The following is a 26,814-nucleotide window of genomic DNA, read 5'->3' on the forward strand; positions in this document are numbered from 1 at the left end:
ATTGTAACAATATACTGCAACATAACTTGTTGGAAACCTGTTTTACTATAGTTTTTTCTCAAAAATCCACCTAAAAGGAAAACATCAAATTTCTCGCGGCCATTTCAAAAGTCTGCACTTAAATCTTCAATTTAAAAATTTCATAGAACTTAATGAAAATCCACTATAAAGTTCTGGTACGAAGTATCCAACGGCTTAGCGGAAACATCATCTAAGGCTTAGCAAGGAGAAGCTGACATTCTCGTTAACTAAATATTATTAAAGTCTGCAGGCAGATCACTGAAATTAAAAACGGCCACACGGGTTGCTCCGAGATAGCGCTGAACAGATTCCTGCCCGTCGAGCTGGAGACGTTCAAATGGGGCGGCAGAAGCCGTAATAATAATAAATTTCGCCGAAGATAAAATAGTGAGCAAAGCAGGAACTACTAAAGCGGATTATGTCAGAAAATAATCCCCACTTGGATCCGGTTCCGCAAAGTCGCAAAATGAATTTAGAATGAAGGCATAGGGACGACGTGGAGTGAGATAAACCGTTTGTATTACTGGTGCGTCATAGTGGAGAGAGAGACCAATGTTTTCCAATGAAATGATGGGACAAATTTTGAGTAACAAAAAAAAACTTTTCTTAAAAGGATTCTAAGGATTCAAAGTTTCTTCAAATATGATTGTGAGCAGAAGTTTCGCTCATGCAGTCAACTTATTTATTTAAACGTCAAAATATGTCCAAAACTTCAAAATACATGGAAACTTTTCGATCACGTCAAAGCATATTAACTACTTCGAAATATTTTGAAAGAATTGTAAATACTTCCAAAATCCTGAGAAATCTGAAAAATCCAAATACTTCACATCCAAATTTTAATTAAACACCTTCAAATGTTTAAGTAATTTCAGAATATTTTGAAATCCATCGAAATATCCAAAAATCCATTGAACATTTGTTTCCTTTTCTGGAATGGTCAGCAAGTATAACAAAAAAAAAAACATTACAATTTGTTCGTGATTCATTGTTTTTCTTTACGACATCCTAAGGATCATACGCATTGGGTTTCATAAGACAAACATTGTGAAAGTAGGTACATAAGGACATTTTAAATATACAATTGAGAATATTGATCTTTTCTATTAGAAACCCGAAATTAAAAATTTAAAAATAAATTGAAACACCATTTAATTCTGACTTTCATCTATTGACCGACGCCGTTCAGTATTTATCATTGACTTTTGACCTCAGATCATTGACTACTGACTGCAGGTCATTGATCATTGACCTCAGGCCATTGATTATTGACCTCAAGTCATGCACTAGTAACTTCAGGTAATTGACCTTTAATTTTTTTCTTTTCATTAACCTTTACTCTTTGGCTCATGGCAATGAGCTTTGGTCTCATTGACTTCTCCTTGGCTTTTCCGAACATTGAGCTTTAATCTGAGAAACAATTTATCTCCATTCTGAAGCTACCTACTTTGACGCAATTTATTTTTCTCTAAAACCGCTTCGTTTTTCTTTATGATTCGGAAGTTGATCCGAGGATTTTGATGTATTCTGAAAATGTTTATGCATGGGTGCGTGTACGTATTTTGAGACTGTTTTGTTATACCTGCAGTTACAGCAGTTAAACAGATTTTTTTTAGTAGAATCCAGTGTCGTACTGACTTTTTCTTATAACTACGGTTTTGGACTTATCGAAGTTGGATTTATCGACTTTGGACTTATCGAAGGCCTAGTTAAAAGAAGAGTGTATTGCTATTTACATATATACAAGGTTATCCAAAAAAAAATGTTTGAATATACAGGGGCCTCTTAAAAATACAATTTTGTAAAAAAAATCAAAGTGGACAGTTCGAAAATGATTTAAAAATACACGTCCGCACGGCACTGGAAACTGGCCCACTGTAAAACCTGACCTTGCGGAAGCACCTATTTTAATTGGAAAATTCAACTGCTTTTGCCGCTATTGTTATTATTAATTCAAAAAAATTATTTTATTTAATAAAATAATTTGACATATCTGATGTTACAACAACTGTTCAAGATTTTATCCACCGACGTGTAAACACATTTACCCAGTTTCTACGAACTAACACAAATGTTGTCTTGCTTCACCATAAACCAAATGTTGTCGTGCTTCACCATAAATTAAGACGATATCCATCAACTCCGAGTTGCTAAACACGTAAGCCATTTTTCACACTTGAATAACTAATGTAAACACTATCGTGAAAATGTTAATACTAAAATCAGATTGCAGTATTCGGAATCGCCTGGGGCCACGTGGAGATACAGAGCATTGCGCACAGCGGACAACGCGAATGACGCTAGAGACTGCAGTAGCCCAGCGATGTAAGGATTGAAAATACTACAACTTCAATTTTCTTTTCACGGAAACTATACATTTTTTTGGATATGCTGTGAATTACCTTATATACTGTCACACTCATCTCAGAAAGAATAGTATATTAAACAACAAGGTTTGAAAACGACTCTTTGCACACGAGCGAGACATATTGGTGGACCGAGCCGAAGGCGAGGTCCACAAGTCGAGTGAGTGTGCAAAGAGGTTTTCAAACGAGTTTTTTACGATACTTTTTATACGACTGCAAACAGAGACCACCAAAATCAAATTTTAATTTAAATCGTTTTTATTACTAAAATTGCTAACGCATTAACAAAAGAAACTAATATTTAATATTTATGGTAACATTTGAACATTCCTTCAAGGTTACGCTGGGAAAAGCAGTATTATTGTGCACCCTGTCAGTAATAGAGAATATTTTTGGTGTTTTTAGTGCAGTTTTTCAGCGTGCGGTCGTTGTTTTCTTGTTGTATTCCAGTAGACGATCGTTGTTCTGGTTCTGTGGCAGCAGAACACTGAAGACTCTATCTTTTTCGAAACTTCCATTTTATTTCTCAAACAATCATCAACGTAGCCTTCGGCAACTGTACTGGATTTCCACCCTCCATGGCGTTTGAGGGCAAGCAGATTTGAGCCAGAATTGACTAAAATTGTGGCCGATGAACGCCGAAAACAATGTCCCGTGTAACTTTCTAGATTCTCTAGCATCAAAAACTTGGCGATTTCCCTAGCCATGTTTCCAATTTTGTTGATGCCAACGTTTTGGCTTGAACATCTTTCGTCTTGATAGTTTAAAAAAAAACCTGCCTGTCTTCAGATTAGGAGGACGAAGAGCACAGTACTTTTTTAAGATAGTGTAAAGGTTTCCTGTAATTGTAAAACACCTTGGTACCTTTGTTTTTGTATTCTTCAGTTTAATCAGCATTACTGCCGAAATCTTTGGTATCTTCTATTTTGAGATAACATAATTCCTCCCTTCGACATGCCCCAGATAGTCAACTTGAAACATTGCATAATTTGGGTGACAACATCAAACAAAAATCACAATCTGGAGACGCGTGTGCAAAGATGACATAACCGTGTGCAAAATGTTTAGCACACGGCATGTGCAAAATACCGTTTTCAGAGCATGTTTTCCGCGCGCAAAACCCCCTTTTGCAAGGCAGTCGTATAAAAAAGTATTTATCTTACTGACTGTATGAATTTATTTTTCTCCATAGCCAGGCATATCCAAAATGGTACCAGATACAGATAGTTGTGCATTCGTTTTTAGTCATAGCTAACTTCAATTTTATTACCTAGAATCACATTAGTCAGTGGATGAAAGAAAGTTCATCACTTTACATGAAACATCCACAGGGATTTCTCAAAAAAGTGTTTTTTTTCTTATTTGAACATTATATCTAAAATTTTCCCATTAAAATTAGATCGCCTTGTATAAGTTTGATATTTTACACACACATGTAATAAAAATTGAACTAAAAACATTTTACTGCATAATATCAATACACAGCTTCCAATAATATGAACCATTGTTAATTTTAATACCGAATCAGCTTCATTTCATTGTAAAATTGGGCACTCACTATTTTTACTAGGTAACGTTCCGAAACTGGTACATGGTATTCTTTAAATAAATTCTAATTTAAAATATACGTGTATGTCGCCTTTAATTTCGGCCGATGTTCTCTTTGCCGCAACACGACAGGCATTAAAATTAATCCAGTGATATGTGTCTGCCCATCTCCAGAAAGCATTCCAGAAATGAATAGTTTTCATGCTCTAATTACAGCCTGAAGTAGGTCAAGTATACCAGAGAGAACTAGCACGGCGCAGATTGTGGGCCGGCTTCACACTTCTCGGTAGATGGAATGCTCGAGGCGGTAGGTAAGTGTCTGTTTGAATTTCAAAAGCACGGTTATATTAAGATTAGGTGTATATTTAACAGCATTTCGTGTAATATGTGATAGTTCTAATGTAGCAATTAATATAATGATGACATTCACATAACATTCCAAACACCTCGATCAATTTTAATCACACGTCTATGAAAAAATGGTAAAAACTAAAGTTTTGACAAATTCCTTTGCAATCTAAAAGAGAACCGTTTCCTTTTAAGCCTTAGCAAGAGCAAAAGATAAAACTGATACAACTAAACCTTATTTTCGACGGGGTGCCCGGAGAGGTCATGTCAAAAATGAAGAGGTGTACAGGGGAGCTCAAAATAGTTGTAATACTTCATAAAAATTCTTTTCCTATCGTGCTTCGTTGAGGAGTTATTCGCCTTCAAAGAAAGAAGTTTGAAAAACAAATTCCAATTATAACTTCTAAGTCGTTACCATGACAAACGTACATTAGATGAATATCTGCAAATTCTTCATAGCTAAAATCCTTCATGATTATTAGATATATTGAACCAACAAATGGTGTCAAAATAATTTATGACAAATATCTAACTGCTATTATACATACTTGTTAGCAGTCATCTCAATTTCCAAGATTTTTGCAGAAATGTTGATATCGCATTTTCGATACAATACATGTATGTTGTTAATAAAATTCGATTTCCTAAAAAACGGTGCAAGATATAGAATATTATGAAACCACAAAATTAATAAATTAGGAACATATAAGCACACGTCAGACACCACTAATACGTCACTAACCTAGCACTCATTTGTGAGGGCGATTTGATTACGATTTAAGTGACTCATTAAAATATAATTGTTTATGAATACGCGACTAGAGTGAGTTTAGTATGAGATAAGTATGAGTGGAACTTTACATCTATGAATTTGGGCCTAAACAACTTAATTCTGAAGTATTATGCATCATCTACTTTTTCAGTGTGAGGCATTTATTTTAAATTTCTTTTTTTCAAGTAATTGAATTTTTTATTTTTTCAACTTGGCAAAATAGCCATTTGAATAGAAAAATACAAGAAATAAATAATTATAGACGGTAAGTACCGAAAATTATTTCCTCAAATATTAATTGCGGTTAGAATATTTTTTAAGAAATATTCTATTTTAATCATAATAAAGTTTATGCCGATTTATTTGATTTATTGAAAAAAATTTCACAGAAAGCATTATTAAGAAAGTTCTGCAAGCATTTAGAAGATATACCTACTTTTTAAAAATTGCCGTAAACAAATTTATGATATAATGTACACCCGGATCACAGGTTTGACACATTTATTTTCGGATCATGAATTTTTATGAATCACCGTCTTCTATACACCTAACAAGCTGACATATCTTTAAATTACCCACACCCCATTCCTCACGGCAATCCATTTCGCAAACAAATTTTTTTATTGTTACTGCTCCACTTTATCCGCTAAGAAAGATTATTTTTTGATGAATGATTCTGGGAAGAGTGTTCACTCCATTAATCACAAAAAATGTTTAATATTCACATCGGGTAATGATGTTTAGCTTTCCATAAGGTCCCATTTAGTGCCGCAACATTTCCCGCATTTAATCAATTTAAGGTCGCCTTCCTCTTGTCTCCCACCGGGTCATATTTCGGGGTATGAACTTGGTTTAGTTGAAGAAGTAAAACTCAGCGTAAAAGTATAGTTAATGAAATTCAGTTGAGTGCGTAACAAAAACTTTTTTAAAAAATTTACATCACAAAGTGACGTCAATAAATATTCGCAGCATGATGATTTCTTCAATAGAAGGCCCAGAGTTAGGAACTCTCATTGCATTTGACATATTGATATGCACATATTGACTGTTCTGTTGTATTTTGTTATCATTAGTTGTATAAGTTTCATTATTTATTTATTTATTTATTTATTTATTTATTTATTTATTTATTTATTTGTTTATTTATTTATTTATTTATTTATTTATTTATTTATTTATTTAAAATTACAACTGCTCACGGGAAAATTACAGTCACAGAGCAGGGAAAAACAAAAAAATATACTAAGTTATTACAAAATGCAGTAGAAAAAACAAAAACATTTGAAAATACATAGAAAATATATAAAAGTTACATATCCATAACGTGTGCTTATTGTTTTTAGTGGGTGAAAACTACCCCTTCCTGCAAAAATTTTTGAATTATTTCGAAAAAAATTAATTTTTTTTTAATAATTTTTTTTTCCATTATTTCAAACTATTCTAAACCAGTCAAACTTGCAGAGCCTATTATTAGTACCTAAATAAAGTCAACTGTACATGGATTACGCTTAGTTTCTATTTCTATAGTTCAGCTATAGATTTTATTGTTGATTTTTTCTCCGAAAAAATGAGATGACCATTTTATTTTCATCATAACTGCGAGTTTTTGCGCTCCGAAATTTTTTCAAAAAGCATTTTAAAGATCTTTCTAAGCACTTTAAAAAAGGTTATATTTATTTTCTTCGAAAAATTTGTTCTTTCGCCATTATTTTACGGTAAAATCTTCGATTTTACTTTCCGAAAAATTAACAATCACCTTTAGAGAGCGATAACTAGGTTATTATTACATCTACGGTAATCAACAAAAAAAAGAATCGATTCGTTATTTCAAAATCTTTATTATTGATTTATATAGATTTTTCGATAAAACACAAGATTTTCGAATTAATTATCAAAAATGGTTGAAAAACATGCACTATTTAGATGAAAAATCAAAATTTTCAATCGCAAATAACCCGAAAAATATTAACTTTTGGAAAAAACGTTATAGAGCATTTTTGCTTAGAATTCATCCCTCTATTGATTTTTGCGATTAAAATGGGTGCCTTCATTGCCACCCCCGAGAAGGGGTGGCATTAACCCCCAGGGTGAAAGCACACATCGGCACTATGTAACTTTTATTTCTTGAGCAATTTTCTACTTACTGTTAAAATTTCACGTCAATCGGTGCATTTGTCAAAAATTGGGACCTAAAAACCGTCATATACTGAGCTAACAATAATACATAACAAACAATAAAACATATTTAAACGTTATCCTAAAAATAATTTCTTGATATTAGGTAACGTGGTATGGAAAATATCAATGTTGTCCTGCAAATTAGCAAAATTTCGATTTACATATAAAGGAGAATACTGCAATACATTCGTTCTAGCAATTCTCAAATAAAATGTCTCAGTAGTGCGAGTGGTAGCTCTAGGGACATTGAAATTAAGTTTACACAGCAACTCTGAACAATCAATATTAGCACCAACCAAATTTGATGCCTGTACTTTTCCAGAAGTAAGTGCAGCGAATAACCTTCAGGAGGAGGGTATGTTTTAGTTTCCTTATAATGTAAAAATTTAAAAAATCTTCGTTGCGTTTTCTCCAAAAGAACAATGTGGTTTGCATAATTAGAAGCCCAAATAATAGAACAATACTCCAGTCTTGATCTGACAAAACAGTTGTACAAAACCTTTATGATGTCCACGTTAGAGAATTCACGAGAATTACGAATTACGAAACATAAACTTTTATTAACTTCTGAAATTATTCTATTTATGTGAAAGGCGAAATTCAACTCTTGGTCAAAATAAACCCCTAAATCCTTCACAAAATTAGCTTTATCATAAAGTACATTATTTACAGTATATTGATGATCTTTTTGCCAAGGTTTTGCATTTGTCAATATTCAGTGGCAGCCCATTAAATTCACACCAAAGGTAAGTCTATCAAGGTTTTCCTGTAGATTAACGCAGCCCTGGACAGTTTTTAACCTTAAATAGATTTTTATATCATCATCATATAAAAGATGAGGGGCATTCAAACAACCAACAATATTATTAATAAAGATATTAAATAATAATGGACCCAGCATGGATCCCTGAGGGACACCGGACACAACCGGAAAATGTGTAATCTATGAAGTACACGTACTGATGTCCGCGAGAAAGCTATGAATACAAAAGATGTAGCAAAGGCAATGAAATGCTACATTTGTTAAGTTCACGTAGTAAGATATCGTGATAACCGATCAAATGCCTTGGAGAAATCAGTATATATTACATCCACTTACTCTTGATTATCCAAAGCCTCTGACAGATATTGTGTAAAGCATGCTAAGTTTGTTGTAGTGGATCGACCTCGCATAATATAGAATAAGTCACATCTTAAATATCAGTACTGCCCAATTCCTCCTAGTACAAAGCATTATCTACCGATTATCTTATAGGCGGCACCAACAGCGGCCAATAGTAGCGGCTATTCACTTAAGTTTAAGTCTACGGTACTTTGGATTTAGTAGCAATAAAATGTACCCGTAAATATGTATACCTCTATTATTTGTCTTTCTAGTTGCTAGTAAAACAGTTTTAACCTGTAGGTCGTACGCATTACCACATACATTAATTAATCATCACTTTGGATTTCTTTTTTAAATAATTTCAGTATATACCAACGTCCCTTAGCAAAAAAACTGAATTGTTCATCGATACACCAGGCATTAGAGTGCCACTAGATACGTATCGAATAAATTGATCGATGCGAAGCTTCAGATGTACATGTTATTGTAATAACGCGGATGGTAGAATTACTAAAATGTGAAGTACCATCACTATTAAATACTTAGACTATTGTAGATATGCGACTATAACCTCCGTAAAAGTTTTGGTTTTTGAAATGGGTATTTTCCATTTTGCTAGTATTTATTATTACGTGCTACAGCTACATGTATATTTCACTGTAAGTTCCATGTAAAGTGTTTAGTGTAGAAAAACAGACACTGACCCTTTTGGTTCATACTATTTTGCAAATACTTACACATGGCCTACATCCAACTCTGTTCCAAATTGCAGCCACCCTAATACTCCTCTCAATAATGATATATACGTTCAGTCTTGGTACTCGGATGATAGTTTTCGTCAAAGTTACATTTACAAAAAAATTTATATATTTCTAAGAGTTATTTATAAAAAATTGCCATTTCCTATGAAAACTTGCATGATCAAGAATTTGACACATTGCATTGCAAGACACGTGTGTTAAAAGTTTCTTAATTGCACTCACACGGATTTTGAGAACACTGTTTTCGCTCATGTTTTTAATCAACAAGAATGACTTTACACTTGCATCCATAAATTTTTTTGTACCATGTCCAAATAGGTAAATGCAGTAGGTACGCGTCTAAAGTATGGAATAAATTCAGTAAAAACGAAACAAATTCTTTTAGGGAAAAATCCTCGAACAGGTCGATTTTTAATTTAAAAAATACATATTTTGGCATAAAAGGCGATTTTCAACCGTCATTTGTTTTCGAATAATGACGTCATCGATATATTTTTTAAATAGCAACCCCCTATTTTTTTTCTTGGTTCTGAGAGATCGTTTCATTGTCGATCCGACAGTATTAAAATGTTGCCATCTTACATAGGAAAGTTTTCGAGTAAATGACGATTGAATATTAGAAAACACAAATCAATTAAAATAAAGCAAAAACGTTATCAAATTAAGTTTTTCGAAATGCCTGAAGTTTTTTATGGATCACGTAGGTGTAAATCTTTCCAAAGTGTCACTGTGATACCATCTTTCTAAGTATTGTAAGCGATATAAAAATTATTGTTGAATTTAAAGTATTGTGGCATATTTAACTGTCACACAAAGAATTGAAATTTTAATTCTTATCGGATGAGACTAGAACGCAGCAGGAAGTTTGCGATTTATGCAATGAAAAACATCCAGATCGTCGTATCAGCCAATCAACAGTCAGTAAGATATAATCTAAATTTAGAGAAACTGGTAATGTTGTAGATATTCCAAAATCTGGACGTCCAAGCGTTAGTGAAGATCACAAACAGAACATTTTGATAAGTATGGTAGATAATCCTCATAATACTTCACAATTGGTTGCATCAAACAATGAAATTAGTCAGACCACAGTCCGAGGAAGGAAAAATGTCATCCCTACAAAATTCAACTGTGCAGGAACTCAATGGAGACGATCCCGACCGCTGCTTACACTTTTGTGAAATTATGATGGATTTATGTCGAGTAAATAGAGATTTATACCGGCAAATACTTTTTTCATACCAGGCCACGTTTTGTCTCAATGGTACTGTGAACCGTCAAACTTGCAGGTATTGGAGTCGGGAAAATCCTCATTGGATGGCAGAGACACATACCCAATACCCACAGAAATTAAATGTGTGGGCTGGAATAGTTGACAACAGAATAGTAGTGCCTTTCTTCTTTGAAGGAACCGTTACAGGAGGAAGATATTTAGAGTTTTTACAAAATGACCTTGTTCCAGCGCTTGCAGTAATTTTTCCTAACGATAATGACCCCGATATTTCTGATGACACCATATGGTTTCAGCAAGACGGTGCACCTCCGCACTATGCGCGCCCTGTTCGAGATTTTTTGGACAATTGTTTTCCTAGGAGGTGGATCGGCAGACGAGGACCCATGGAATGGCCCGCAAGATCCCCATATCTTACACCTCTGGACTATTTCTTATGGAGCTACTTAAAGTCCAAAGTGTACGTTAATAGACTACATAATTTAGAAGAACTCCGAAATTGTATTATAGATGAAATACACAAGAGTTACCCTAAGAGTTATCATAATGTACAAGAAGAATTTCTACACTTACTTGCGTATTGTCAAGAAGTCGGTGGGTGGCAGTTCGAACTCTTAATTTAGGTAGAAAACTTAATGAATTGTATTTGCTTGACATTGGAATTGTTATTTTTTTAATGGATAAAATTTACGTTTTGTAACATTCAATCGTCATTTACTCGAAAACTTTCCAATGTAAGATGGCAACATTTTAATACTGTCGGATCGACAATGAAACGATCTTTCAGAATCAAGAAACAAAATAGGGGGTTACTATTTAAAAAAAATGTCGATGACGTCATTACTCGAAAACGAATAATGGTCGAAAATCGCCTTTTATGCTAAAATATGTATTTTTTAAATTAAAAATCGACTTGTTCGAGGATTTCCCCCCAAAAAAATTGTTTTGTTTTTACTGAATTTATTCCATACTTTAGGCGCGTACTGTATATTCCAAGTAGATTTAAATGTTCATTTTACTCTTTAAACTGAAAATTTAATTTTAATCCACTAAAAAAATAGTAGACAACTAATAAATTCATCAAAATGCTATTGTCTGTGATGCTAAAATTTTAAAATGCAAAATGTAATTTGCATAACAATTACCGCCAAGATAAGAATTAATTCAGTTTCATTAATAGATCCCTCAAAAAATCGGATTAGAACTATATTGGTTTAACAAAGTTATTTTTATTCCAAAGTCCTGTGCCAATTTTAACTAGAAAGAATTTAAATATTTAATCAGACTGCAGGCTGAATACAAATGTTGATAACAAAAAGCGCGAAAATCGAATCGGCTCTTATTTTATTTGTAGATGTGCTCGGACAAGACTTGGCTGCCATGCTAGTTAAATCGGCTGGTAGAAATTCATGCAATTAACTTTGTTATTCCACAAAGAGTTTTGGTTTTTGATTTAACTCAGTTATAATGAGTCGGTCTTGTCATGAATTTGGTTTTGCTTTGACGATCTACGTTTACTCAAGTGCTGTATATTGTAGCTAGAAGAAAAAAGTTTAAAACGTTTTGCTTAGTTGGAGCTAATAAACTAAACTCAAAGATTATTCTTTATATTTTTTAATTTTAACAGATATTTAGTTGTATCAAAATAAAATCGTATAAGTAATACCTATATTTTATGAACAAATGTTGAAAATACTTTTTTAGTAATTTTCTTTTCCAGTATCCAACAATTACTATGGTCCTGTACAAGATCTTGTTTTGTCGCGATTAATAAAAAGAAGAGATATACAGGGTGATTAAGAACTTATCTAAAAAAAAATTCTGGATGTATAGGTGACCCTTACAAATACAATTTTGTAAAGAAAAAAATCAAAAAAGGCAGTTCGAAATTGATTTAAAAATACACTTCTGCACGGCACTGGAAACTGGTCCACTGTAAAACCTGACCTCGCACAATGCGACCGGCATGGCGGTGTGATAAAAACGGACAAAAACTTTCGCAAGGAAAGAAATAAATATAATTTTATAGCACCTATCGGCAAATTGAAATGCTTTTGCTTTTATTAATTATTAATAAAATTAATTTATGTTTTTAAATAATAAAATCATTTGACGTACCCGATGTTACAACAACAATTATTCAAAATTTTATCCACTAACGTGTAAACACATTTGGGTCCGTCTTACTCATTTTCTACGAACTAACACAAATGATGTCTTGCTTCACCATAACACAAATGCTTCACCATAATACAAATGTTGCTTCACTATAAATTAAATCGATATCCATCAACTCTGAGTTGCTACACACGCAAACCATTTTTGACACAAACTACTAAAAAACTGTTGTAAATACCACAGATAACAGGTAAAAACTACCGCAACGACGGATTTCAGTATCAGAAGTCACACGGCTCTCCACGCGTATTGCGAATGACGCTAGAGACTACAGTTGTCCAGCTATGTAGTGGTTCAATGTTCTATAACTTCAATATTTTTTTTCTCGGAAACTATAAGGATTTTACAAAAATTTGTTTACCATATTGACTTCATTTCTCATGCCGCATCTATTCCCAAATTTTTTTGGATAAGTTGTGAATCACCCTGTATAATTACAGTAATTTCAAATACTTGTGTAAACATTTCTAGCCTCCGCACAAGTTCTGTACAAGATAAACCAGAAGACAAATGTGGTATTTTTGAAATTGAAATTGTCACCGTTTTCCTTAAAACAATCGTATTCGGCGTATTCAAGACTCAGTTAGGATATTAGTAATGTTTCTTGCTTCAATTAGTTCACGGGACTCTTCAACTATTTGGTATCTGTTTTGTACACCAAATGTTGTTTATTTCAGGGGGATAATTTCCAAACATTTTCAAAGAGACCCACGTATACAATATCCTATTAAATTTTTTTGTATCATGTAAAATATTTGAAGCTATAATGCCATCCGAAATATTTTTTAAGACTAAGTATATCTGTAATGATCAACATATTTTCTTTAAAACTCATTTTATGCTTATTAATTTAACACCTTTTGTATCATCAGTCGTTGATCTAATACCTACAAAGCAAGAACAACTTTTGATAAAATTCACAGTATGTTCTTAATTAAATTGAAAAGCATCGGTATACGTGACAACTTGTTGAGATGAATTAAATCTTATATTCGCAGATGACTTTACTATGTTAAAATTCTGATGTAATCCAAGGGTCTCACCTAGGTCCACTTCCATTTTCCTTTTATGTAACGTTAGACAAATTTTCCAGTGTTTTATATTTTATATTTTATATTTTATATTTACACAGATGATTTGAAGATGAATAACATAGTCCCACAAAAAAAAAGTATCGGATCTGGTATTCAGACCCATGTATTACTATGTATTTTTTTCCGCTGAATCCGACTCTGCCTTCAGATTTGGCCCAACGGGTCTGAGTTTTCGGGAAAATTCAAAAACAGGTTAAAATTCACAAAAATCGTATCGTAAATGACGTTTTTTGTGAATTTTGACCTGTTTTTTGAATTTTCCCGAAAACTCAGACCCGTTGGGCTAAATCTGAAGGCACATCGGATTCAACGCTACTCATTGTGGTGAAAAATGTTGCATCCTTGAACAATCTCCGAATCTGAAGTCCATCGATTACACCTTCTTTCAATTTCGCCTCAGAAATATTCGGAAATTTTCGCCCTTTGTATATGTATGGCGAAAACTTGGTTGTTAAAAAGAGAAAAGAAAAATAAAACGAATAAACGAAAATGTAACCCTTTGCATAGAACTTTTGAAGAAAAGAGAATTGTTTATAGATATCGTTTTCTTTTGTTTAGAAAGTAGCGTATTCTACAAGTCTTATTGCATTCTCAATCTTCTAAGCTGTTATCTCATCTCTCAGCACAAAAAGTATATGGATGGGTGGGTTTTATAGGTGGTACAGGTGGATGAATAAATATGTGTATTCATGCATGAACGACTGGATAGAAAGATGTAACACGAATTATGCCATGAAAATGGCGTTTTTTAGTAGCATTTTGATCTATTTTCTGTTTTTAAATTAAATTGGACCTGCTTGTCTGACTCTATTATGATAAATTGCAACTAAACGAGTGAAAAATCATACATCTAGTGGGCTGGTAGAATAATTTGATTTTTTTATAACTTTCGTCGATCGTATATGACGTTTTTTGTGAATTTTAACCTGTTTGTTGAATTTTCCCGAAAACTCAGACCCGTTAGGCCAAATCTGAAGACAGATTCGGATTCAGCGGAAAAAAATACATGGAAATACATGGGTGTGAATACCAGATCCGATACTTTTTTTTGTGGGGCTGTGTAATCTATACATATAAAATGTATGCATTAACTTCCAAAATATGTTCTTGTAACCATAATAACTTTGCAATAAACACATTTTTCCTTAATATAAAGTGGTTCTAGACTTACACGCCTATTTCTAGTGACGATATAATATTAATGTCTTATTCATTGGTATTCGGAATCCATAGTATCATTAGTTTTATATTTTTATTATCATCTGCAATTGAATTGTGGTGTACTATGAGGTAAATTGTTTTGATTGGTCGGAAGTATAACGTTATATTACTATCTCCAAATTAGTTTTTATTTCTGTTTGTTCGCGCATAATAATTTCTAGAGTCTGTAATTATTACTTATGTTATGTTGTGTCATCTCAAATATAAATAAATAAAAAAAATTGTTTGTGATTTAAATACTTCTTGGCTATTTTATTTGAAATGTTTTGAGCGAAATGAACAAAATGTACTTCAAAATAAATATTTCAGATGTAAATAAATTCGTCGCAATCGAAAGTAAGTTCCTGTAATCTCATTTTCCAAAGAAACAGACTAATGAAAAATTTATATTTACACCCCGAAACTTTCTTCATGCGGACGGGGTATTCGGAACAAATTCGGTTTACACGGGTAGAGTGAGTTTTTCAGCGTCAGACCTTGAAAATTCCTTATATTACTTCCACGAGTTCGTGGAATTGTATTTACAAGACAAATCAATATAGGTTATTGAAAAGTTGGAAAAGTCCATTAAGGAAACCATTGAAAAGTTTAAACAGAAATTGGAACAGAAGTTCACAAAAGGCAAATATCGCGAGGATTAAAAAAATGTGCTAAATATGGTGTATCTAATGCGACAACGACAGACGCATACAGACCGTGCGATATTTATTAAGGTTAAACTATCTGGACAGAATTAAGTATTATATGAACCAAGGTAAGCCAATATTTGTCTTTTTAGATTGTAGTATAACAACGTAGTTGTGGCCAAAAATATGTGATCGTCATAAGGAATACCTACGTTGTATACATCTATTTTTAATTGACCGGAAGGCGCTGGCTACTAACTTTAAAGAGGGGAGTATGGTTTAATTTTATAAAACAAAAGCAGAGTAAATACACCTAACTTTATTATTTACATACAACAGTCTTCAAATTAAACATGTGACAAATAGAAAGAACAACAAAAACATTAACATCCATTTAACATAAAATGAGAGTGCCAGGCTCACCTAGAGCTCCTGTGGTGAAAGAGCATGGCAGAGAAACCCACGATCGTTGCTCTAACTACCCAAACATAAATACAAAACAACCGCTAACAAAAGGCATAAATTAAGATCCTTTGCTAATAATAAATAAGACCTGTCTCATTTAATGTGTCACTAAATGTCATCTCACAGGTTTGGTGTTAGTTAGCCGGCAGGGCCGGAAGGTACTGGAGTCCCATAATACGGGAGGCAATCTAGCTATAGTTGAGATTTCGGAAGATCCTTCTTAACACTGGAGTCCCAGCAATCCAGCTCAATACAGATTCGTTCCGCACGGGCGAAAATGTTAGTAAATTCAACAAGGCTCATATAGACGTATGACATAAAGTGAGCACAAGAAATCAAAGAACAACGTAATCATGATAAAACAAGTTAAATGTGAAACAAAGAGATCGTTATTGCAATATCTGGGCAGTCACGACAATACATATTTTAACATGTAATAAATAATGAGCAATCTTTAATAATAATATAACAATTTTATCTTAGAAAAATATACGCCCCTGAGCGTAAGACAATGAAGGCTAAACATACACAGATTTATTATCATGAAACATCTATGTTTTTCGAACAACGTAATCGTGACAAAAACAAGTTAGATGTGAAACAAATATGTTGTTATTGTAACGTCTGGCAGTCATGACAATATATATATTTTAACGTGAAATAAATAATGAGCCATCGTTAATAATAATTATAACAATTTTACCTTGGAAAAATATATGCCCTTGAGCATAAAGCAATGGAAGCTAAACATACAAAGAATTATTATCATGAAACATCTATAACCATCACAATCATAAGATTACATAGAACAATTAACAACAAAGTACTTAAAGAATATTACCTGCCAACTAATACCGGTTAAACATTTAATTTTTCCACTACTTCTATATTTTTCACGCTACACTGATCGTCTTACTTTTCACTAGCTGTCCTCACTTCATCTGCCTATCTTCAACTATTTAGGCTTCCTTAAAGTATTGCCCCACCTAGGCGTTTGCTTTTTTGCGCTTCCTTCTACCGACCGTTAATATTACTTTTTCATTATTATACAACACTCATGTAACAGGTGACGTCGAAGTTGATAAGTACGGTTTTGCACAAGATGAAACTTACATTCACGCTAGCCGTACTAGTTCCAACAATTGGACAGACAATACCAGTAACGGTTTCCTATCGCCATATCCAAAGGCAATCGACTGGTTATTGTTCAAGCCGGTGGTGAAATGGGTATTATCTCTAACTGCCTTTTGATTTTTAAATTTGGGATCAATTCCGGAGCCTACCACGACGATATGAACGCGCAAAATTATAAGAAGTGGCTTACGGAGAAGTTGATTCCAAGTCTCCTCACAAATTACGTTGTAACTCATAACACACCGCAATCATAATGTACAAGTGCAGAAAGCACCTACCTGCAACTCAAGAAAAACAGATATGCTAGATTGGTAAAAAAGTAAAAATATATCTTTTTCGCCGAATTTGCTTAAGCCAAAGCTGTATCAAATTATTAAAAATAATAAAGAACAACATATTGTTTACAAATTCGATAGTCTACTCCAAGAAAAGGGGCATATGGCTTTGAGGCTCCCACCCTACCATCCTGATTTAAATCCGATTGAAATGATATGGGCTCTTGAGTATTTTAACTTGTTAAAAACAACGCAGCACAGAAAAATGTTTTATTTAAATTAAACACTGTGAAATCTCTGACAGAACAAGATTTCCATCAGTTATTGTCGAAGACTGGATGAAGTGTTGCCAATATGTTGTTATAATTAAAGATAGTTACTTATAAATCGAGATTAGAGTTGATATGGTAGGAGAATACTTGATTATAACAGCTTGTGATAGTGAAACTTCTAGTAATGAAAATGATTTCGAAAATTTATCAGATTAGGACCTGTAAGTAGGTTACTTAAATACATGTTTATTTGATTAAATCCTTTTTTTATACCAGCGTGTTAATAATTCTAGTTTATTTATGATTTTTATTCAAATGTACTCTAATAGAAGTAAAAACACATTTTAATCCAAAAAATCTACTTTATATATACCTATTTACCTTACATATATATTTTAATATTCAGAAAATATAAATTGGTAAATTGGTATCTCAACAAATATTGTACGGACTGTACAAGTGCAGAGTAAAATCCAGACAGATAGTGAATGCATATACTACTACTACTATTAATGTACTTCTAATATACTATGTATACACTGAAAAAAATAAATATATCTTTTGTTGCAATATAACAAATTTGACATACACAGAATTTATAGTGACCACTCCCCCTTATCTATGGGATATATGGTGGCTAATATAAGGCAATCGTGATGTTTACTAGCAAAGGCATGAACACTGTTGTGATTCGTGTAAGTAGTTACAAACCACGATACGTTATTTATACAGTACATATTCAAATTTTTGCAAAGTTGCATTATAATATTGCATTACGGTACATGCATATATGAAACATACTACAAATAGTTTATTGTTACTTATTTACATTACACTATTTTACTTTATTATTTTCTTACATTTACAATACCTTGCATCTTCCAGAATATACGTGATGTTATTATAAAAGTAATTCAAGGTAGTATTAACTAAAGCAATCTATATATTATTGTAATTATGTATTTAATTCAGGTTATTGAAATGTTTTTGTAGATTTTCACATATTTAAAAACTGATCCACTAATACTAAAATATATTGGGTTAGGTCAGGTTAGATTAAGTTAACTCCCTGTTATGTATGGAGCAGAAAATGACAGCCCTAAATCAGGGATGGTGACAGCTTGCAAAAGCATAAAACTCTTTTGATTCGTGTAGGCTCGCTGCATATTTTTGTACAGTTACTGTTTTATATCTTATTATTGCATAATTACCTGGCGTTTAAAATACCTAATCTTATACCATATTGTACTTAGGATATGATTTCTATGCTCACATTAATGACGAAAAATTTCGAAAGAAATTTGGGAAATGAAAATTCTCTGAGACAATCTGACAAATTTTTTAATATTTAATATTAACACATCTAAGGTGCTGTGACAAGATTTTAATCAATCCGCATGCATTCAATCAAATATATCGCTGACAAATCGCCATTACATCTTCCTAAATCTTAATGCATCATTGGTATATTATCCAAAAAATATTACTTCCTAGCAATTCTGAAGAAATCCTGGAACATTCACAAGAAATCCTAGTACATCCATGTAGGTGAACGCAATGAATTCTCATGTGTTCCCCCTTGGAAAAAATGGATATAATTTGGTTGAAAAACCAGAAACTGAGAAGCCGCCGCTTCTATTCGTTTTATTAGTTGTGTTGCGTGTATCATTTTCATTTCATTTGTACTGGCATATTCATGGAGCATTTGATAAGCCCCGATGCGGGCGCAAATACCGAGCGATATGCGCCTTGCGCTCTACCCCATAAAAGTCGCTATATTTTTTCTCATTTTATGCTGATGTTTCCAACGCGATTCGGATCACGCAAAATGATTGAAGTGTTCTCATCTGCGGAACGGCTAAACTGTTACCAGTCCGATACTCCATGCGCGAGTGATATACGTAAATTGTTTCTGGATATTTTATTGCTCGGAAATTCAACCTTTCGTGAAATATTTGTTTAGGACATGACGCGAATTGATGGATGTCGGGGCTGTCCATTATATCATGAAGAATTATTGGACAACCTGTTGTGCTGCATCATGTTTACACCGCTAGGCACTTGCATTCGACGCAAAAAGAAGGCAAGAAGTGTTTGATCGCAATTTGTTATCGATGGCTAAGTTGCTATTTATTGACGTTTTGAATTTTAAAATTTTCTTCAGTAATGTATCAGGGAAATATATTGGTGCATAATTGACTGTTGTGTAATGCATTTTCTGCATTATTAATTTTAAATGCATAAATGCGACGTTTCCACACACACATACATTCATTTTATTGGTATAGTGGTTAATAAATATTGTTTTGCTGAAATATCATTGACAGTGAACAAGAGTCTTTTTATATTGTCTGTATAATAATATAGCGTGATTGTTTTAAAACTAAACTGAAACTAAAGAAGTTTTGAAACAAAGGTTCGTTGGAGAAGACAGGGATGAGAAATTAGTAGTTTTGACCAAAGGTCCCCTTTAGAGATCAGTTTTATGAAAAAAATGAAGCTGTTGAGGATTCACCCTTGTTTCAGTCAGAGCACTTAGATAAGGAATTAAAACACCTGTGGTCGATTAAAGAAGTTAAATGAAACAAAATATTCATCCAGAATATATCAAGGAAGATACGGACAGCCCCTTCCAAAATGAGTCAATAGAAATCCAGAAGAATCGATATAATTTCAATCAAGACGGGGGTTAAAATTACTTGGAATTTGGAAACGCCTCTTTACCAAAAATCAAAGATCGGAACGACAGGCCAATGACTATCGTCGAATGCAAATATGGATATCAGAGCAGCTTAAACCTCGAGATTCAAAGTTTCTTCTGAAGTGAGAGATATGTCTCTGGAAACGTCAAACAATCTAAACCGACCTCGCACAGTGGGATAAATCGAGATGTTAAGCAACAAAGAACTGTACTAGTGGATTTTGAGCTTTTAGAGGATATAATGTAGCCCGAAATCATTTCAGTTGCACTATTGGTAGTCACAGCATATTTGCTATATCAAATTTTTAAACATCTATAGGATTTCGATTAAAAATTGATGTCGATACAGAATAAAAATGAGTGGAGATAATTTGCAAGTAAATGACATAACATTGCATTTTGCAGCATTAAGTGGTAATTTTCTATGCAGCATTTGGATAATTCCTCTAAATTATCCCGAATACGCCTATAGTCTTCTAACATTTTGATAATGGTAAACATTTTCAAATCACCAGCATAAAGCAAAAAGAACCCAGAACGGTACCCTGAGGTACACTTACATTTAAAACCATTGTTAACAACGTTTCTACTGGTTAAATATGATATAAGTTATAGCAAAAGAAATTAGAAAAGTCTTCTTCAGATAATTGGTTTAACAATATCTTATGCTAGAGTTTATTGAAGTCCCGTATTATATATTATATCTAAGGATTCCGAAAGAAACTGAATTATTATTGTTAATAAGGAAGAAAACAGTAAAATAGATTTCAATAGGCTTATTGGCTTCTACGAGACACTTACCATGGGAAACTCTCTCTCGCCGCCGTGGTGCTGGAAATGGAGAAAAAACGTCTTGCCCCCGCTCATGGTGTGCAAATACCCTATCCGGATCAAAGGCGCCGCGGTGTGTCCGTCACTGAGGACGTCGAGCGTCGCGTCTCTGACACTCAAGGGGTTCTGAGTGGGCCTCTCCCAGTCCGTGTACTCGTTCTTGAGCGTCGAGAATATCTCGTTTAGGTGGTAATAATAAGAGTTCCTCACGTATGTCCTTAGGATTCTGTCACGTTTGGTTTCGTTGAACCCGAACTCGAGGTCTTGCGCGTTTAGGTCGAGATACGACTCCGTGCTTGTTAGTCCGAAGAGGAGATCGCGTTCCGGGAAGTCGGCCAGCTCGAATCCGGCGGAAGTGGCTACCGTAGACGAGCTGCTGGTCGGCGGGGCGTTGGTGGGGTTCAGCAGGATGGTGCCGTCGATGAAGGGGGCGAATCCTGAAAGAAAATGTAGACGAAAATATAAAATCGATGTATACACTGTGTCCCAAAATGATGGAACAAAAGTCATATTTTTTCCAGTTCAAATTTAAAAAAATCGCTCAAACAGGTCAATTAATAAATAGAAAAATGTCAATTTTTTGCAATATTTTCTATTTATTTGAGCCATGTTTGACAGACCTATAATATTACTGAAATTTTTTTTAATAGGACGCTCTATATTTTATGGTGTAAATAGATAGCCCTTCTAAAGACAAATTCAGCGAAATAAAGTTATACATACTTTTTTGTCATAGTTGCCAAAAAAATTTAAAAAAATGTCCTTTATGTCGTACTGACGACTATTTCAATTATAGTCTCTTCTGTACTTTAAAAAACGTACCTACCCTTTATTAATCTTTTTCTAATTACTTTAAAGCTCTTTTTCCTCAAAAAAAAAAATCACATCAATAAACACATAAAATTCACCAGAGTACCTTAGGTATAACGTGAATCGTTTTAGTTCCAATTCATTCGTTGTTAAATTATTTTGAAAAATGGTTACCCATTTAAGCGAAAAACAGAGAATTTAAAGTTTAATTATGATTGGATGCGGAGATAAAATCCGTACTCAACAGGAGGTATGTGACTTATTTCACCATAAGTATCCAGACCAGAGCATTAGTCGAGTTACAATAAGTAAAGTATCCAAAAAGTTTGAAGAAACCGGAAGTATAAAAGATTTACCTGGATCAGGAAGGCGAAGAACTGTAAGCGAAAATCACAGTCAAAATGTAATGCTCGCCGTTACTGAAAATCGTCACTCATCCATTAGATCTATCTCAGCCAACTTCAACTTGTCGAAGTTCACAGAACTCTGAAGTCTCAAAAGTGGTATTCTTACAAAGTTAATGTCTTACAAGAATTATGGGCAAATGACACAAACAGAAGATTACAATTTTACGAGAAAAATTAGAAATTTATTTGAAAGACAGTCCAACTAAAAAGATCATATAATTTTCACAGGCGAAGCAATTTTTTGCTTAAACAGAACCGTGAACAGGCAAATTACGATGTTTTGGAGTCCAAAAAATCCGCATTGGATGCAAGAAAAACATCCACAACGGCCGGAAATAGTGGATTTTTGGCCTGGAAAGTAGGAAATCGCATACTGGGATCGTATTTCTTTGAAGGCAATTTGACAGGAGACATTTATTTGGATTGTTTGCGTTTTCAACTGATTCCAGTCCTGGAATTAATTTTTCCTAACCCTAATGAGCACGAATATGCCTGCTGATGATGTCTGGTTCCAACAAGATGATGCACTCTACATTTTCGCCTCGATGTAAAAAATTGCCTTAATAAAGTTTTCCCAAATCGATGGATATGCAGAAGAGAGTCTCTTGAATACCCACCACGCTTCATTGACTTAACCCCACTAGATTTTTTTTGTTATCTTTGGGTTATCTAAAAAGCAAAGTATATTTGAACAGACCAGAGATTATCGAAGGATTGAAAAATGTTATTAAAAATGAAATTGATAACTTTGAACACCGAATTGGGCATTGTGCAATGGTTAATGGGAGCCACTTTGCTGTAATAAAATTAAAAGTAATTAAATTAAATTGTTTTCAGTTAATTCCTCCAGTTTTTGACAACTATGACAAAAAAATAGGTATAATCTTATCTCGTTAAATTCGTCTTTAAAAGGACTGTCTATTTATACTATAAAATATAGAGCGTCTTATTCTTAAAAAATGTCAGTAATGTTATGGATCTGTCAACATGGCTAAAAAAAGAAAAAATATTACAGGAAAGTGACAATTTCTATTTACTGGAAAAAAGTATGAATTTTGTTCCATCATTTTGAGACACCGTGTATTTACATAGTTCGTTGTTTTGAAAATAAACTGATATTTCATATTCTTTAAAAATTTATTAATATCTACATATAATTTTATTAAGAATTTACATAGTTCTTCCTAAAATAATGTCAAGAACAAATTATGTAAACATTTGACATTAAATATTGTGATTATTTTTACAATTATGAAATTATTACCAACAAATTGTAGATTTTCAAGAATTTTCAAACAGTATTATATGAAAGTGTAATAAAATTTGTCCCTATCACGATTTTAGAAACAGTCATGTGAATTTCTTGACAGTTATTTAAGGACTTGGGGTTTTTTACATTTCCTTCTTTTTTTTTGCAAGAAATTCTAAGCTGATCATCCAGGACTTAATTCAATCCTTGTTACTTTAATTATAGTCTGAATATATATATTAATAGATCTCGAATCTTTTTATTAATTTATGTAAATTATTAGAATTGGAAAATCCATTTCTGTTGGACAATTCAGTTGAATTGTCATTCATTTCAGTTGAAAATAAAAAACAGGGCCAATAAAAGAGATTGTTAACTACAGATACTCATATTTTCTATAAATATCCAGTTTTAAAATAACTAGTATAGGATTTAGTTTGTTTGGTAAAATTTAACACGTTGGGAGTCAGCTTGCCTTTTCTAAATATTGAAAACTTTGTTATTAATTTACAGCAAGTATAGTCACATGACGTTACACTTGATACGCTTTTATTTGAATTCGAACTGTTAACACCTTGCTCATATTTCTTTAATCTGTCTAGTCGCAGCGTACAGTGCGAAATTTTATTCTGGGCTTTGTCCTTGATCTACCATGTTTTCATCACCTAAAATCCGCTTTTAAACTCTCTCTGAATTCATTTGAACTGAACTAACCTCTTTAAATTCATGGGAATTCTGCACTTGCTACGCCAACAGTTTTTAAAGACTACCCTCTCTAGTTTATATTTATCATCATTTCCATTTGGTAGTAAATAAAATTCACGCGTTGCATTGGAAGGAATAATTTAAACACGCCGTTTAAAAAAGACACGGACTTCCGGAAGCAAATTAAACAGTGTCTAAAAAGTAATACATAATTTAAATAGATCCTTTGTTTTAATCCAGGCACGCCTGCAGGATTTGATTAAAACTTGACATAGGTCGTCTGCGGAAGGCAGTTGCCAAGACAGGGCTATTTTGGTTAAAGAATCACGGTAATGAAGAATAAAGCCAGTCGAGCAAGAAATTTTCCCTCTAAAGGCAATTTGGTGTGTAAATAGATAGACAAATGGACTTGAAAGACGTTTTCAAAATATCACTGAATAAATTCACCGTTAATTTTTTCCTAAGTTTCCACAAAAATATGGAAGTAGGTGAATATTTCTCTTATATTTATGTTTTACAACATGTGAACCTCTCTCTCTATGTTTACTTCTCTTACTCTTTTGGGTGTATTCAAAAGTTCAGTAAATTTGCTATCAGTACATTAGTTACCAATTTGATAGATACAAATAGATACAAAATTAATCAAATGGATTAGAATATAAAGATATTCTTAAAACTTACTTAATTTAGTTACTTGCTTGTCTTTTTGATAAAAGTTTCAAATACTAACTATGCTTTATACAGGGTAGACTGCAATTATATCTTACAAATTGTACTATGGTACTAAACATGGTAAATTATCAATATTTTCTTACTACAATTTTGGTTAGTTGGGCCAATTTGGGGAGTACACTCCTGCAAAGATTTAAAGTATTTTTTAAAATTTCCTAATAATCCCGAAGCGATTTGAAATAGAAACTTGGATCATCGTTACTGATGTTGTTTTTATAAATGAAAAATTATAAATCGAGACTTTTTTAATCGCCCTGTGTAACTTTTCGAAACAACAATAGGTACTTTATCTACAAACAAAACTTTTAAATTTTTAGGAGGAGGTACAGTTTTCGAGATAATTACAGTTTTCAATATATTTGCAGTAAAAAGCAAGACATTAGTGCACAAATTATTTACTGTCCGATTTAAAAAAAGACCGACCTGTGGAATGCTACTTTATATAAATGAAGCGAAAATATTTCATTCGTATGAACATCATTCAAACGGTACTGAAAAAAATATGTTCATATTTGAGTTGATATACAAGAAATATTATTGAACTTCATTCAAATAAAGTCGGAAGCATCCCAATGGCCGATCCTTTTTTAAAAATCGAACCGGGATAAGATAAGTTGCTGTTCAAAACCTAGGTAGAAAAGGTTTTGCAAAGGTTTCAAAAAACCTCTATTTATATTTTATTTTACCTCCATAAATAGGACCAAGTTACCAAAATTTTACTAAGAAAATGTTCATAGTTTCCTTGCTTATTACATAATGTACATACGATTACGGACCACCCTGTATATTTAACTTTTGCATACATCGAGTATAAACCAAAAACATTTGGAAAATATGTTTACTCCTTGCCTAACGTGTGTCTGTTTTCAATTATATTGCGAACTTGTGTAACTGGAATTAGATTTTCAGAATAGGAGAAGCCCTAAACATAACTATTTAGGTATTTCAGGAATTTCACCTGAAATATGTGTATATTGCTCTCAAAGTTCGTCTGTAGGGAGTTCATTACTCAAGAAAGTGAATCAGCTGAATATTCATTTCTTGTCGTAGGAGGTTTCTGAATTACAAATTCTTGGAATTGAAATTTGAAACGATTTCGTCAATTCATACATTAAGTAACTTTACTCAGTAATCAGAAAGGGCCAAAGATAAAATTAAGTTTAATTATTAAAAATATTACTTACTACAAATTTCTTGCTTCTTAAGTAATAAATTCATAGAAATGTAAATAACATAATCAAAATAATGTAACCATAAATAAGTTATAATACTTGGCACACTTTAGCCCCTCATGATTTTCAATATTTATTTTCAGCATGATCTCCTAATCTGTGTACGGGTAAAAAAGAGTGGTAGTTTGCCAACCGCAGAATAAATTTGCCTATGAATAAATGTAAGTAATCTCCATATTTCCAAAGCTGTAGCATAATATTCCATTTGCTGCCAAGGATGAACACAGAATAAATGCAGTAATTTTCACGTAGAGGATTATGAAGTTATACATATTTTTGCAAGGTAAGAGAGAACTACTTCTTCAAAATGAAGGAGAATTATCCCACAGAAAAAATTTTTTGGAGGTCACGTATTTTTGTATTATCCTTTTTGTTTATCGAAATCATATGTGGTCTGATAAGCAAAATGTCTAATTGCAACTGAAATATTCTAAAATTATTTCTAAACACATTCTTGATGATCAGAATAAGTTAATAATAAATTAGACTCAGGTATGACTTAACGATTTTACGTTTTAAAGAAAAAACCACGATATTTTTTAGTAGTTACGT

General features: G+C 32.9%; 1 protein-coding gene across 1 annotated transcript in view; it reads right to left on the reverse strand.

The window, feature by feature from the left end:
- Positions 1-26,814, reverse strand: part of LOC108917618 (neuroligin-1-like) — a 289,285-nt gene that overhangs the window by 119,510 nt on the left and 142,961 nt on the right. The window contains exon 5 of the mRNA XM_018724323.1: positions 21,098-21,564. Coding sequence (XP_018579839.1) covers positions 21,098-21,564 — 467 coding nt within the window. The remainder of the gene's footprint in view (positions 1-21,097; positions 21,565-26,814) is intronic.

The sequence above is a fragment of the Anoplophora glabripennis genome, unplaced genomic scaffold (genome assembly GCF_000390285.2).
Source record: "Anoplophora glabripennis isolate ALB-LARVAE unplaced genomic scaffold, Agla_2.0 scaffold71, whole genome shotgun sequence".
NCBI lineage: Eukaryota > Metazoa > Arthropoda > Insecta > Coleoptera > Cerambycidae > Anoplophora > Anoplophora glabripennis.